This window comes from Tripterygium wilfordii, chromosome 22 (assembly GCF_013401445.1).
Source record: "Tripterygium wilfordii isolate XIE 37 chromosome 22, ASM1340144v1, whole genome shotgun sequence".
Classification (NCBI taxonomy): domain Eukaryota; kingdom Viridiplantae; phylum Streptophyta; class Magnoliopsida; order Celastrales; family Celastraceae; genus Tripterygium; species Tripterygium wilfordii.
In genome coordinates, this window is record NC_052253.1 from 1,912,768 (window position 1) to 1,926,268 (window position 13,501).

At 37.5% G+C, this 13,501-nt stretch overlaps 1 protein-coding gene across 1 annotated transcript; it reads left to right on the forward strand.

Moving 5' to 3' along the window:
• On the forward strand, positions 1 to 3,272 carry LOC119991020 (pentatricopeptide repeat-containing protein At5g41170, mitochondrial-like). The gene is made up of 5 exons (XM_038837193.1): positions 1 to 1,367; positions 1,474 to 1,953; positions 2,311 to 2,847; positions 2,902 to 2,996; positions 3,199 to 3,272. Exons 1-5 carry the CDS (start codon positions 1 to 3, stop codon positions 3,270 to 3,272), a joined length of 2,553 nt encoding a protein of 850 aa, XP_038693121.1.
• Positions 3,273 to 13,501: the final 10,229 nt, after the last annotated feature.

Consider the following 13,501-nt stretch of genomic DNA (forward strand, 5'->3'; position numbering starts at 1 on the left):
ATGTTCTCTTCTTTCAAGATGCAGATATTTAAGGGTCTTTGTTCAGAAACAAAATGCTTGCTCGAATCCGGTTTGTTTAAGAACCGACCTCTTTTTCTGGAGAAGATTTCTTCCAGGCCTTGCCATTCAGCTACTCCGGTTTTTTCGTCCGAAGAACAGGAGGCGTTTCCATTTGCTGCGAGCTACTCAGCCACTCCAGTTTTGTCGTCGGAAGAACAGGATGTGTTTCCATTGGCTGCGAGGGTGGTTAAGTCTTTGGATGGGCAGGTTATAAGTAAAATGAGTTTTCGTAATGCTGTGAAGGTACATGGGTTTCCTTATTTTATTGATACATTTAGGGTTTTTGTTCACGTGTTTGCATCGGTGGGAATGGAAAGGGAAGTATATTCGTTGCTTTTCAATGTTGTTTCCTATTATCAGGCATTCGATCTTGATATGTTTGAGTTGTTTCCTTTTTTACTGGGTGGAAAGCCACCGCATCCAGAAATATCAATTGCTGTCTTTGATGTTCTGATGAAGGTTTTTGCAGCCAATTCCTTGTTTGAGAGTGGGCTCCATGTTTTTTATCAAACTAAGAAACTTGGGCTTACCCCCAGTATTCGTTCATGCAATTTCTTGCTCAAGTGTTTGATAGGAAAAAGTAAGGCAGATTCTGCCCGGATGTTGTTTGAAGATTTAAAGACTCATGGCCCCTCGCCTAATGTCTATACTTACAGTATAATGATGAATCTTTATTGTAGAGGACAGAATGTAGACATCAGCCAAGCCACTGATATTCTGGAGGATATGAAAAAGAGCGGGGAAAGCCCTAGTGTTACAACGTACAGCACATACATAAATGGACTTTGTAGAGGTGGTTTTCTTGACATTGCTTTGGGTATTGTTAGGGAAATGGAATGTAGAAAGCATCCCTTGAATAGTTATTGCTACAATCCTGTTATCTCTGCGTTTTGCCAACAAGGTCACCTGTGTGAAGCATTAGAGGTTTTTGAAGGAATGGAGAACAATGGAATATCACCAGATCACCATAGCTTCGGTATTTTATTGGATGGGTTTTGCAAGCAAGGGGATGTCGAAAACAGCTTCCATTTAGTGCGCAAGATGCTTGTGTCTGGTGTAAAACTGAACATTGTAAACTACAGCTCACTCCTCACTGGCCTCTGCAAAGCTGGACTTCATGATTTTTCACTGAAATTGTTCCGTGGCCTAAGTGCTTCTGGGTACAAACATGACATGATTTCATACAATACCTTGGTCAATGAATTCTGTATGATAGGTGATATGGACTCTGCCAGCAAACTTCTGGAGGAGATGATTCATTATGGTTATGTTCCCGATTCCTTTACTTTTGGGAGTGTGATTCGCGGGTGCTGTGAGGTTGGACTCTTAGGGAAAGCCAAAGAGTTGTTCAATGTGATGAAGACAGTTGGTCTCTTGGCCTAGTGTTTTTGTTTGGAATGTCATTGTTGATAGGATCTGTAAGGAAGGGGACTTAGAGCAGGCATTGAAGCTTATCTATGAAATGCAAGATCAAGGTATTCTCCCCAATTCACGTACGTATCATGCTATCATCAAGAGGTTATGTGATGAGAAAATGTCTGAAAAGGCATTGGCATTAATTTCTATTATGGTCAAGTTTGGTTCACTCCACATAAACTGTTTTAATACCATGATCAATGGGTTGGTAAAACAGTCGCTCCCAAGGGAGGCTTGGAAAGCGTGCAAAGGTATGTTGGGACTAGGAATCAGCCTTGATATTGTCACGTATACAGTGCTTATCAAATTGTTCTGCAGGACAAATGAAATGGAAAAGGCCTGGTTTCTTTTTGCTGGCATGAAAAAAAGAGGTCTGATGCCAGATGTGGTTACCTACACCACTATGATGGCTGGCTATAGGAAGATGGGAGACATGGTTAGGTGTAATGCCTTGGCTGATGAGATGAGGAGGAGGATGTGATATGGATTGGCAATACAGTTGGATTTTGGCCACTTCTCCCCCTTGTTCTATTACTATACTAGTACTACTCTTCTGTACTAATTAAGTCTTGTTATAGATTATGCATTTACCCCTTGTTCTATTACTATACTAGTACTACTCTTCTGTACTAATTAAATCTTGTTATAGATTATGCATTTACCTTTTCTATCAACCAAAAGATGAACGAATTCTATAAACCATTACCGACGATGGATTAAATCCCAAACTTGTTGAGAAGAGACCTAAAGCCCACTAAGACAAAAGCCCACAAAGGGCCTTGCTCAATATTTACTTAAATTGCCTTTGTAATTAACTAATCATCGCTCTGGCAGTCTTGGACTCGTCTCTTGCCCTCCTTATCTCTACACCTTATCTTCATTTGTCGATCTTATTCACACAATGGCTGGTCAGTCAGCTGACTCGCAACAACAAGAAGACACAAATCTAGAACAAGAAGACCAAAACGAAGTAGATGAAGATGAAGAAGACCTGAAATGGTCCTCTTCGTCTTCTTCTCCAATTCTGATTCTGACTACGCCTCTTACTCCGAGTATGATTACACTACCGAAGCCCAACAACAGGAACAACAAGAAGCTGACCCGCTTCTCTCCAATATCCGGCAGGGCCGGCCGCCGGGGGGAGTGGGATCCTGTTTGGGCAGATGAGGAGGACTGGGAGGTGGTCAATGAGGAGATTCGCGAAGGCAGGGACTCTCCCATTGCGCCATTCTATATACCCTACAGGAAGCCTTATCCTGTCATACCTGACAACCATTACGATATATCTAATCCCAAAGCATTCATTGAAGAGCTGGATAGGATTGAGGAGTTTTTCAAATGGGTCAGCTACATTTTTCCAGATGGAAGCTCGTACGTGCCCTTTTCTTGTTATTGATATTCAGATTGGTTATTGATTATTTTGAGGCAATTGGTTAAGCGTTCTTGTGTTTCATTTCCTTATTTAACGTATGAGGGCACCAAACTTGGTCATGGGAAGGGATTCTATGTTAGCGAAATGGGTCTGGTCTAGTTTGTATGTTATCCACATTGTCGGATTGTCTTAGGCTTCCATAGCTTTCTGGTATTTGAACTCTAATTCAAAAGAACATTGCCAAAGACTTGGACTTGGTGTGTCCAAATGTTAGAGAAGACTTAAGTTGTTATGATCTACACAAACACATTTCAATTTACATGTGCCCCTTATGCTACATTAATATGCAGTATGGGGTGGGATTGTGAGGGAGAATATGGTACTAAAGAGTGACAGCATCTCAAACACATATGTCACTGATTAGTCTCACCCTTAATGTATATCTATGCTTGAGGTAAGAGTGATGGAACAATAAATTCGGCTAAGGAGAAATGGTGGAAACTGGAAAGTTTTTTCAACACCATTCTCTTCCCAGAAATTACCACTGCCTTTTCTTCCCCCAATTTGTTGACATGGCCTGCGAGTCAGGGTTGCCATATCTTTTTCTGTTGCTCTACCCACCTTTCTCTCAACAGGGCTCTGTTTTTGTACACATAAAAGTGTCAAAGCTGTATAGCAGTTTGTACCTTAAACGTATCCATGAATTTATATTTCATAAAACTTATGTATGTCGCATCACGTGCCTGTAAATGCAGAAATATTTGTATATAAGTTGTTAACTAAAACGAATCAAACTTGGTTATTGCTTATTGAGGGTATATTCTTACAACATAAGCAATCTTTATTCCATATTACCAATTTTTGACTGCTGGAATCTATGTTATTTTTGGTATAAAATTAGCTACTGAGTTTCTTATTCCCATTATGATAGGCCAGAGAAAAAATGCGTGCCGATGGGCACATATTTTCAAGAGATTTCTTACACCCTGAAGACAAAGAATGGCTGGAAATGGATATTGAAGATACTGTTCAACTTGCAGGAGGGAACTTATGAGATCCCATTTTATGAGAGAGATGCATGGATCAAAGAATTTGGGAGGAAAACGTGAGTATCAATATCCTCTCCCTCCACAGACCCATACATATCCACAGAACGGTTTTGTCGTCAATTCATCACTCGTTCCAGTTAATAATTATTATCCATCAGTATCATTATTTCTGAGTTTCATTGACATTACTGTTGAGAAACCAAGGTGTGTAGGTATTGTGAGGTAGGATGGGGAACTAAGTAGCAGTCAATCATCCAATGGTTGATAGCTCAGATAGTAACTTTGACTCATACAGTACAGTTATCAATGATAGATGTGTTAAGCTTGACAATTCACACTTTGTAGCCTGTAAGCACGCATGTAATGTGCTTTAGTCTTGAAGGTATCTTTTTACAGAATCATTGAGGAATTTTTTTTCTATATCAGGGAAAAGGGTCGGATCTGATATGCTGGCCAGTGAAAGCATGGCAGAATGCATGGATGTGGTATTTATGAAATCAACGAGCGTCCCGTTTATGTGAGTACGAAATCATGCCACTCAGTTTTGAGGTTGTATATTATATTGCTGAACATGCATTATTTATTTTAACTTTTATGGACATGAGGCTTTACTTCGATCTTTATAGTTGATGACATCCTTTTCTTTCTTTTTTTTTGTTTTGGTTATCTTGGTTATATGTACACACGATTTAGAAACAATGTAATGAGATTTAAAAACTCAAATTGATCTAATTTGCATCTAATGGTACTATTAGATATCATATTCGGTCGGTAATATCGACTATGGGAATTTTATTTAGGCATACAACCAGCAGTTGTTATTCATTGAACTTCTTTCTGTCTCACATATCTACTGTTGATATTGTAATTGAGCTTAGTATCTCACACGGAAAGTCTTTTGGTTTTTTCAATGCGTGCAGGGTAGGTTCTACTTTGGGGAGCCTTTGGAAGAGACTGACGATTATGGATGTGAGTAGAAAACTTCAATGGTGTCTGATAAATTTTATTTCACTGATTAATGGAAAAATAAAGACTGTACTTAATATATTTAGATGACTTTTTTAAATATGTGCATGCCTATATTTGTTCACGGTCCTTGTGTACTTGAATCCAACGACAAACTGTTTTGTGTGGAAAATCAAACATATATTAATCAATGAGAAAATAATCATTTAGCGACATTTCTGACTTGTATTGCTAGTATTTTTCAGAAATCATCCAAAGTTATCTTGCTGGGATGGACTGGTTTATTGAATAGTTCTATGTTTTGCCAAAAAGGTCTAATTTTTTTGTTTTTTTTTTTTTTTCGAAAATTTTTTTTAGCAAATCTAACGGGAAGAAGAAAACATTTGTATTCCTATGTGCTGGCAAATGCAAAACTTTTTTTTTTTTCTTAATGCTGCTTTAGTCTGCATAGTTGCTGCTTTTCTCCTCCCTAAACTTTAAATTAAAAAATATTTGACCTTTTTTGATGAAGCATGGCAAGCAATTTTATGCTTTACTTCTGTCGAATCTGCAGGACAATCTGAACAGAAGATACAGGCGTTCATTTTCCTATAGTGGGGAATTCACGCTAGGCAGCCTATCATTCCAACTTCAAAGTCTTCAAGGCCAATAGGATTGGTTGGTCATTCAGCTTCCTTGATGTCCGGAAGACAAGTTCTTCCCCAGACAAGTAAATTTGTGGCATCAAATGCAGCATCTCAACTGCCAACCCCTTCTCAGGCCATGACTCGCAGTTTTTCCATTCCGTCAAGCAGTCTTCTGGAGACAACAATGCAGTAGCCCAAGTCAGTTGAAGTCTTGCAGACTGCAGATATGGCTGAAGAAATTGCCTCACCACCTCTAACACCAATATCCTTGACTTGTTCAGTCTCATTTTCTCATGTCTTAATATATTGCTCAATGTGTACAGGTGCTGCAGGTTGATTTAGAGGTAATTTTGGTTCTTGTTTTGGCAATGGTAAGCTTTGCCGGAAGGTCGTCTTTCATCAGTTCAAAGAGCTGCAAATTGTAAATATAACCTTTACCCTTGCTCTTAGCATTCTCATTTTGTTCATGCGAGAGAATTTCATTCACTTTCGTTTTCATAAGCTAATCTGGAGTGAGGAGCATAACATATGATATGTTCTGCAAGAAGCAGAGAGCAATATATATGTGGAGAGAGTAATCCAACCATGCCCCTTCATTACATACTACAGAGAGAGCACATCGACATCATTTAAAGTTCCCTCCTCTTCCATCATATCTCACAAAACCCATAAGCTCTGGTCCTTCCAAGTCTTGGATTGTTACTGAAACTGGATCCAAGCAGACAGCAATAAACAATTGGCAAATCAAATCCTAAGCAGACTAGATTCGAGCATGAAGAATGCTCAAGTTGGACCAATTTGTTGTGAGAACTTGGAGAAGGTGCCCGAGATAGGTAGGAATGGTACCACATAAATCATTGTCTGACAATCATCAAAGTGATCAGAGAACTGATTTTTAAATTATTGCTTGCATGATCTTTAGGCTTCCAAGTGGGGTTAGTTTTTTCTTGATATTGTTCCACTCAGTATGTTAGCTTTTGTGAGTGTCCAAACAACATGACCATGGGCCTGACAACCTGCTAGGTCCAACTGGCCCATTAAGCATACCCTCTAATATTTACTGTGATTATAAAGCCACAAATTCTAGCTTAATTACTACTTTTAAGTATTATTGACCCAAGGGAAATATTACTACAGATTTGACGCTGTCATTTATATAATATTTGGATTTAGGAAATCATTGCTATATATTAATGAAGAACTTGAATGAATTTTGGTTACACGTTGTAACTTGTTCATGCTGCGCAACAATCAAGCAAAGTTTTTCTTTTTTGTTCCTGGTTTGTTTTATATAACGCTCGCCAGTTTGTATTATGTAACCTTTGTATATGTTCAATGTGCAGTGGATCCAGGATTTGAATTCATTGGGGCATTAAAAAATAACGGGATCCGAGGGCAGTGAAAAAATTTTTAGGTTATTTATATAGCATGAAAATAATCACTAAAAATAGTTTGAAACAATAAAATATTACATCTTTATTTATCACAATTATTCTCTAGAGGAAATGTTTTGGGTGATTTTGTGGGGCTCTTGTAACTAAACCTATATATATTCTATTAGAAACAAAATTGGGTCCAATATACAGATTTATTAGAGATTTTAATGCAACTGCTTATTAAACGGCTGATGTGGTTGTTTTTGTTTCTTGTTTTCATGATAAATTGGGTTTTTTTTCTTCTTCAAATTCCAAACCTCCACATGAGTCTGTCACTTGAGGTTGAGGACATAAAAGTTGGCTTAGCTCTGGGGCAAAGGCAAGGAAATCCAATATATAGCTTCTACAATGGAAGAGGAACGTCAAATAAAGAGAAAATGTAAATGGTTGACTTCAGTGAAAGAGTCGCAATTTGTGAGGTGTTATGTATATACCTGAGCAGCTATGATCCTTCAAGAAAAAATAGCTTGGCTTCCGTGGGAGGTGTTATGTATATACCTGAGCAGTTGTGTCTGTGTCTGTGTCTGTGCCACACGTTCACGCTGGATGGCACGTGACTTGTCGCTCCAACATGTGCGTTCACAGACAGTTGACCGGTCCAAGCCTCACGTGAATATTACAGTTACACACCATTTCAATCCAAATAAATCGTGATCATTGGTCCCTTGGCTTCGTCACTCTTCTGCTTTCGCTGCCAACATTCATGACTGTAAAAAGATGAAAGGCCCCTTCAACATTTATTGTTTGAAAGGACAGAAACATCCCCACTAAGACTTTCCATTGAAGGTATAACTGCATGAGTTTTATTGGTATTTCACTCAACTGCATGGCCATGCAAGCAAAATAAGTAGAGGGAACCCCTACTAACTTACACATCCATACAAATGATGTCTCAACTCTTGAGCAAAGGAAAAACAAGTGGGAAAAAAAAATCATAAAATCCTAAACGCATTCAGTGGAAGATGAAGTAAAAGGAATCAGACAAATTTTGCACTTAGAATTTCTGTAATCAATAATCGACCATTACTCTTCCACTGCCTCTGGCTATGGCATTTGCCACTGTCGCCGAAGACCTTTTCTACTCCCCACTAATTGGGTAGCGCTTCCTCCAATTCACCCTTCTTTCCCTTCGTTCTCCCTCCTAATCCTTCTCGAACTCGGACAAAGTCCAGGGCCGGAGCCACTAAGGGATGAGGCCCCGGATTTCGACAAAGTCCAGGGCCGGAACTCCATAATTATATATATTCTATGCATGACTTTCTAACTTTATCTGTAGGTAAACCATTGATATTTGTCATTGATGTTAGATACAAAATCATTATGTAAACCGTTGATATTAGATCCAAAATCATTGATAGTTGTCATTGAGAATTCTTAAAAAATTATTTATATCAGGAGGTTAGGAAGACCACGTTAACATGCATCTTGTAGAAATTAATGAAAACCACGTTATTTGTGAAATTTTTTTAAACCTATAAAACGTCCAATTTCATCATTCATTGAATTCGTCATAGTCATACTAAATGTTACATATTTATGAGTTTTAGAAAAATATTTTAAATTTGTGTTTTGATGCACCAAATGATGCCTTTCACTTTCGTGATAATTCCCCATTAATGTCTCAACGCCCCCCCCAACCACCCCAAAAAAAAATAAATTCTGGAGCTCTTTTTGGCTTTTCTAGATGTACCCTCGATTTTCAACTATTATCACAAAAACACCCCTCTTTACTCTTCAACAAATTTTTTTTAAAAAAAAAATCATTTTCCCATGTGTTTGACTGTTTGTTACGAGATATACACACCAAAATCCCAATGAAAACAAACAATGATTTATTTTAAGACACTGCAGTTTCCAAATGACACAAGGATAAAATTTCATAAATTCGGGGTTTAGATAAAGAGACTAGAGAAAGTCTGGAGAAAGAAACAACACCCTCTTTACTCACATAGACTAATAAAAAGAGTTCAACCAACCAGTCATTTACTCACATATAGACTAATACACACAGTCCATGTCATACATATATATATATATATATATGTTTGATATGGACCCACCATGTCACACATACAATATACAACCTCCACAAGAACTAGCAGTCTAGCTCTAGTTGCAGCAGGACCACCTCCATCTGTCCCCCATTTGATGCTGTCACATCCTTCATCTGATCTTGGGTTACCCTTTTCGCATTTCGTGTATTTTTTACAGGGGGTTCACGTGGTGTGAAAACTTGTATTGTCGTTAATGGCGTCGGTGGCCGAGTTAGACACAGAGAGTCTTGGAAGGAAGAGGTGAAGTGAACGTGTAGGTTCAACGTTTTTTTTCTTTTCTTTTCATCTTTGCTTTCTTCTCTTTTCACTGTTTGTCTTTACATCCCAATGACTTGATAAGACATTACACTGGCAATACTTTTGGAAGAGGCGATCGGAAACTTGTATTCACAAAAACAACTCCACTACCGTACTTGGATACATTCCTCCACATGTTGACATTTAATTAAGATAAACCATCAAAACAAAGATAAAATTGCTTTCTTCTCTTCACTGTTTGTCTTTTCATCCCAATGACTTGATAAGACATTACACTGGCAATACTTTTGGAAGAGGCGATCGGAAACAGACAATACACTGACAATACTTTTGGAAGAGGAGATTGGAAACTTGTATTCACAATAACAACTCCACTACGTGGATACATTCCCTACATGTTGATATTTAATTAAGATAAACCATATGAACAAAGATAAAACACTCAAAAGAAGCAAATTTAAAAGAAGAAAGGAAGCTTCAACACACTGCACGACTCTCTTTCTCCCCCTTCAGCCCTCCCTCTAACCTCCACCTCCTCTAACCTCCACTACAGCTGTTTATCTTCCTCCCTCCCTCTCAGCTGATTCCATAAACTCTTTGAGAAGTTTTTTGTCAAACTCCACTCCTCCACCACCACCACCACCCACCCATTACTTGTCTCTGTCTCTGTCTCTGCATTCTCCTCCCCTTTCCTTCTCTCAATCTCTTTCCCTAACAGTCTTGCATATTTTGTCGACAAGGGGCCCGGAGTCATTGCTGATCAATCTTTCAAGCCCCTCCTCTCTTCTTCTTCCTCCTCCACTTCCTCATTCTTCTCTTTCTTTTTCTTCCTTCGCAGATCCGATATGATGTTTTTCGTCTGCTGCTTCTCATTCTCAGACTCTTCAATCCAGCCGGAGCAGCTGGTGGTGGTTCTGGGGGGAATCCTGAGATTCCTTCTTTGAGGCGCTGTCGCGAGTTTGTTGAATCCTGATTTCATATCTGGAGATTCCTTCTTTTCTCCGAGACCTGACCTAGCAAGAATGGAAGAAAGATTGAGAAGAACACAGAGAGAAGAAGAATCCTCTTTTGTTAACCTCCTCAACCTCTCTTGATGGTTGATTTTTCCTTTATAGACTAGTGGTGAACCCACGCGCATTACTTTTCTCCCCATATACATATAAGATGAAGCTATTTCGATATTTATCTTTAATTTTGCATATGTATATGTATATTTGTGAAACTTTGAATGGTTGTTGATTAGAAGTTTCATTTCATTTGTTTGTAGACAAATTGATAACCCATTGTGTCGAATTGAACTTCCCATGTTATCGTATCTGAAGTGGTGGAAAATTTACTACAATTAAATTTATTTTAGAAATCAACTTATTCACAATTGTTTATATTAATTTCCCGAATCATTCATAAAGATCCGTTTACAAAGAGTTTTAAAATTATATTTACATAAGCAATCAAAATCTCATACTTTGAAAGTCCATGCACCAAGGAGCTACATTGAGAAACATCATTACCAAACATAAAGAAAAATGATGTTCATTAATAAAATATTAATGAATTATATTTGCATGATCAATCAAAATCTCATTCTCTGGAAGTCCATATAGCCATCAAGGACCTACATTGAGGAACATCATTAAAAAGCATAAAGAAAATGAGATTCATTAATAGAGATCATTAAACTAATGATATCTCTACTACTAAATACACATTTTATAGGTTCTATATTTGTTGTCACGTTGCAGGATAAGATATTGGCTGTCAAAAGACAACATGCCAAAAACACTGACTCCAAGAAACTCAAATTGATATATGATGGGTGAAATATGTGTAGGATGAGATGATATACAAATGTAAGATTTAGAATGTAAATTCCCTATTTTGAAAAGGTTTAAGAAAATATAAGAAGATTTAAGTTACCTAAAGGTATTGCATATTGACTATGAACGTTGTCATAGTTGCCTTCTATCTTCCATTTATCTAACAACATTCCGTTCTACTATCCGCATGCTCATAGCCTTATATTTAATTAACTACACTGGTTATCAAATTCAAATGAATGAATACTATTACTAAAGATGGGATTACAATTTTATCAAGCGAATAAGAGCGTAGTTTAAATGGCATATAATGTTGCATGCACATGATCTCTTCAACACGGAACATAAGCCTAATAGTTTTTTCAAAGCATATCATTCATCAAAAGAAATGTCAAAACATGGACACATTCAACAATACGTCAAATTTAGAAAGGAAGCATATCATTCACCATGGATTTAGTTTCATTTACCTTCAAGATTTTCGGGCCCATTCACTCATGGGTTGTTCTCATCCAGCCATATCTCTACAATGTGAATCATGAACTCATCAAAGGTTGATGCAAATAAACCCAGAATCACAAAAGATTTATTTGACAAGAACGAAAATAGAACAATAGTAGAATCACTCCCCGAATATGAACTCAAGAATCACTCTTTCATTCGATTTTCAATGTGTTTTTTCATAATACAAGATAAGATGCTTGAAAATAAAAGCAAAACTACTTTAAATAGGTTTCTAAGTTGTACGTGATTGTAACCGTTGCTAATCTCTAGCCACTAATCACTCTACTCATTAAAGAGCTAAAATCAAGTAAACTGCCTTGGTCATGCCTTTATTTAGTTGCTGAAATCATGCTATTAATCTCTCACGTCAACACCAAGCAAATCCATGCTAGTTGTCTTGATGAATGTGATCCATTGAGGCATCCTTGTATTCTTGATGGGCCCAAGCTTCACATGAGATAAGATCATAATAGTCTATACGAAAGCCCAACCATGTTGCTTGCACCATTACTTCTTAAATATCCATATTGCCTCAAAGGTCCTCCCACAGAAACTTCAAAAAGACAACTAAGTGGGGACTGAAGTATAAATAAGGAATAAAAGACAATAATCCAATCTATTAATACAGAAGTTGTTGAGTAGGTTTTGCATAAGCCGTACCTGGAGTTGCACAATATAAGCAGCATTAGAAACTGAGGTTTATACAAACATTATAGTGGGACATACTAGATTTCTAAGATATTATAAAACATCATTCCATTAAAAATATTAATCCGTTAAAGTCCCAAAATTAACCTGCAGTTAACAAAAGAAGCCAGCAGAGTCGAGAGAAATAAAGAGTGGGAAACTGCTTGCCTATAATCGTTGATTTTCCTTTATAGATAGTATTAATTGTATAGTATGTCCTACTTCACCTAGCAATTGCTATATTAATGAAAATAATCGCTTTTTTGAATGTTTGACTTCTCAGCCTAAAATATTGCAAGACTATTTCCTTTTCAATTTGTTACGTTTTTGGTTTTTCTTTCAACGATTCGACAAAATCAGTGAGATTTTGCGAGGGATTTGATTTGTAAGGATTCAATCAATTAACCCTATATAACTCAAACAGGGCTTTGCGAGAGATATAAGGTTCAGTCTTCTCCTCGGATTTGATTCCTTGAAACAAAGCCTGCGACTTGTTCAGCTTCATCTCCATTAATTGTTTCCTCTCCAATGTAAGTATCTAGATGTGATCTGAACTTGAATTTCCGTTTAATTTTTTTTTTTTATTTATAATTTATCTTAGATATCATATAATTTTGAATTTAATCTTGGGGGTTTGATTTGGAAGGATTCAATCAATTAGTCATACTTGATTCTATGTGTATTTGCGAGATTGAGGTTGAGGTTCAGTTTTTTTGTCTGAAAAATCTTTACTTGTCTCTGGGTTTTAAGGTTCAGTCTTTATAATTCACTTCATATTTAAATTTTGACTAGTTTGTTGGTATTAATTGTTGTGTTGAGTGAAAGGGCTGTGATGGCAGCCAAGCGGGCGATAACCATTGCTAGAAGACACCGTCTCCTGCATATTGAATCAAAGGTGCGAAGTTGGTGGGAAGAGAAAGTTCTCACACTGCATACATGAATACTTTAACAGAGATTAGCACCATGCGATCCTGGCCGTTTAAGACTGGGTCCAAACCCTATCCTTCTCCCGGCGAAGCTATTCGGGTATATTCTGCTGATGCCACCCTATATACTATTGCAAAAAGCCAATATCTCTGCTGATCGTGTTCTTGTTCCGAATGTAAGAGTAACTCTATCGTCTATAGTTACGCGTCTCATTAAAGAGATTGAATGGATGGAAGAGTTTCTGGCTGAAGATCAGCCTTCAATGCGAACGGGTTCCTTGTCTTGTTTTGCAGACAGGGCATTTGACAATATGATCAACAGAATATCAG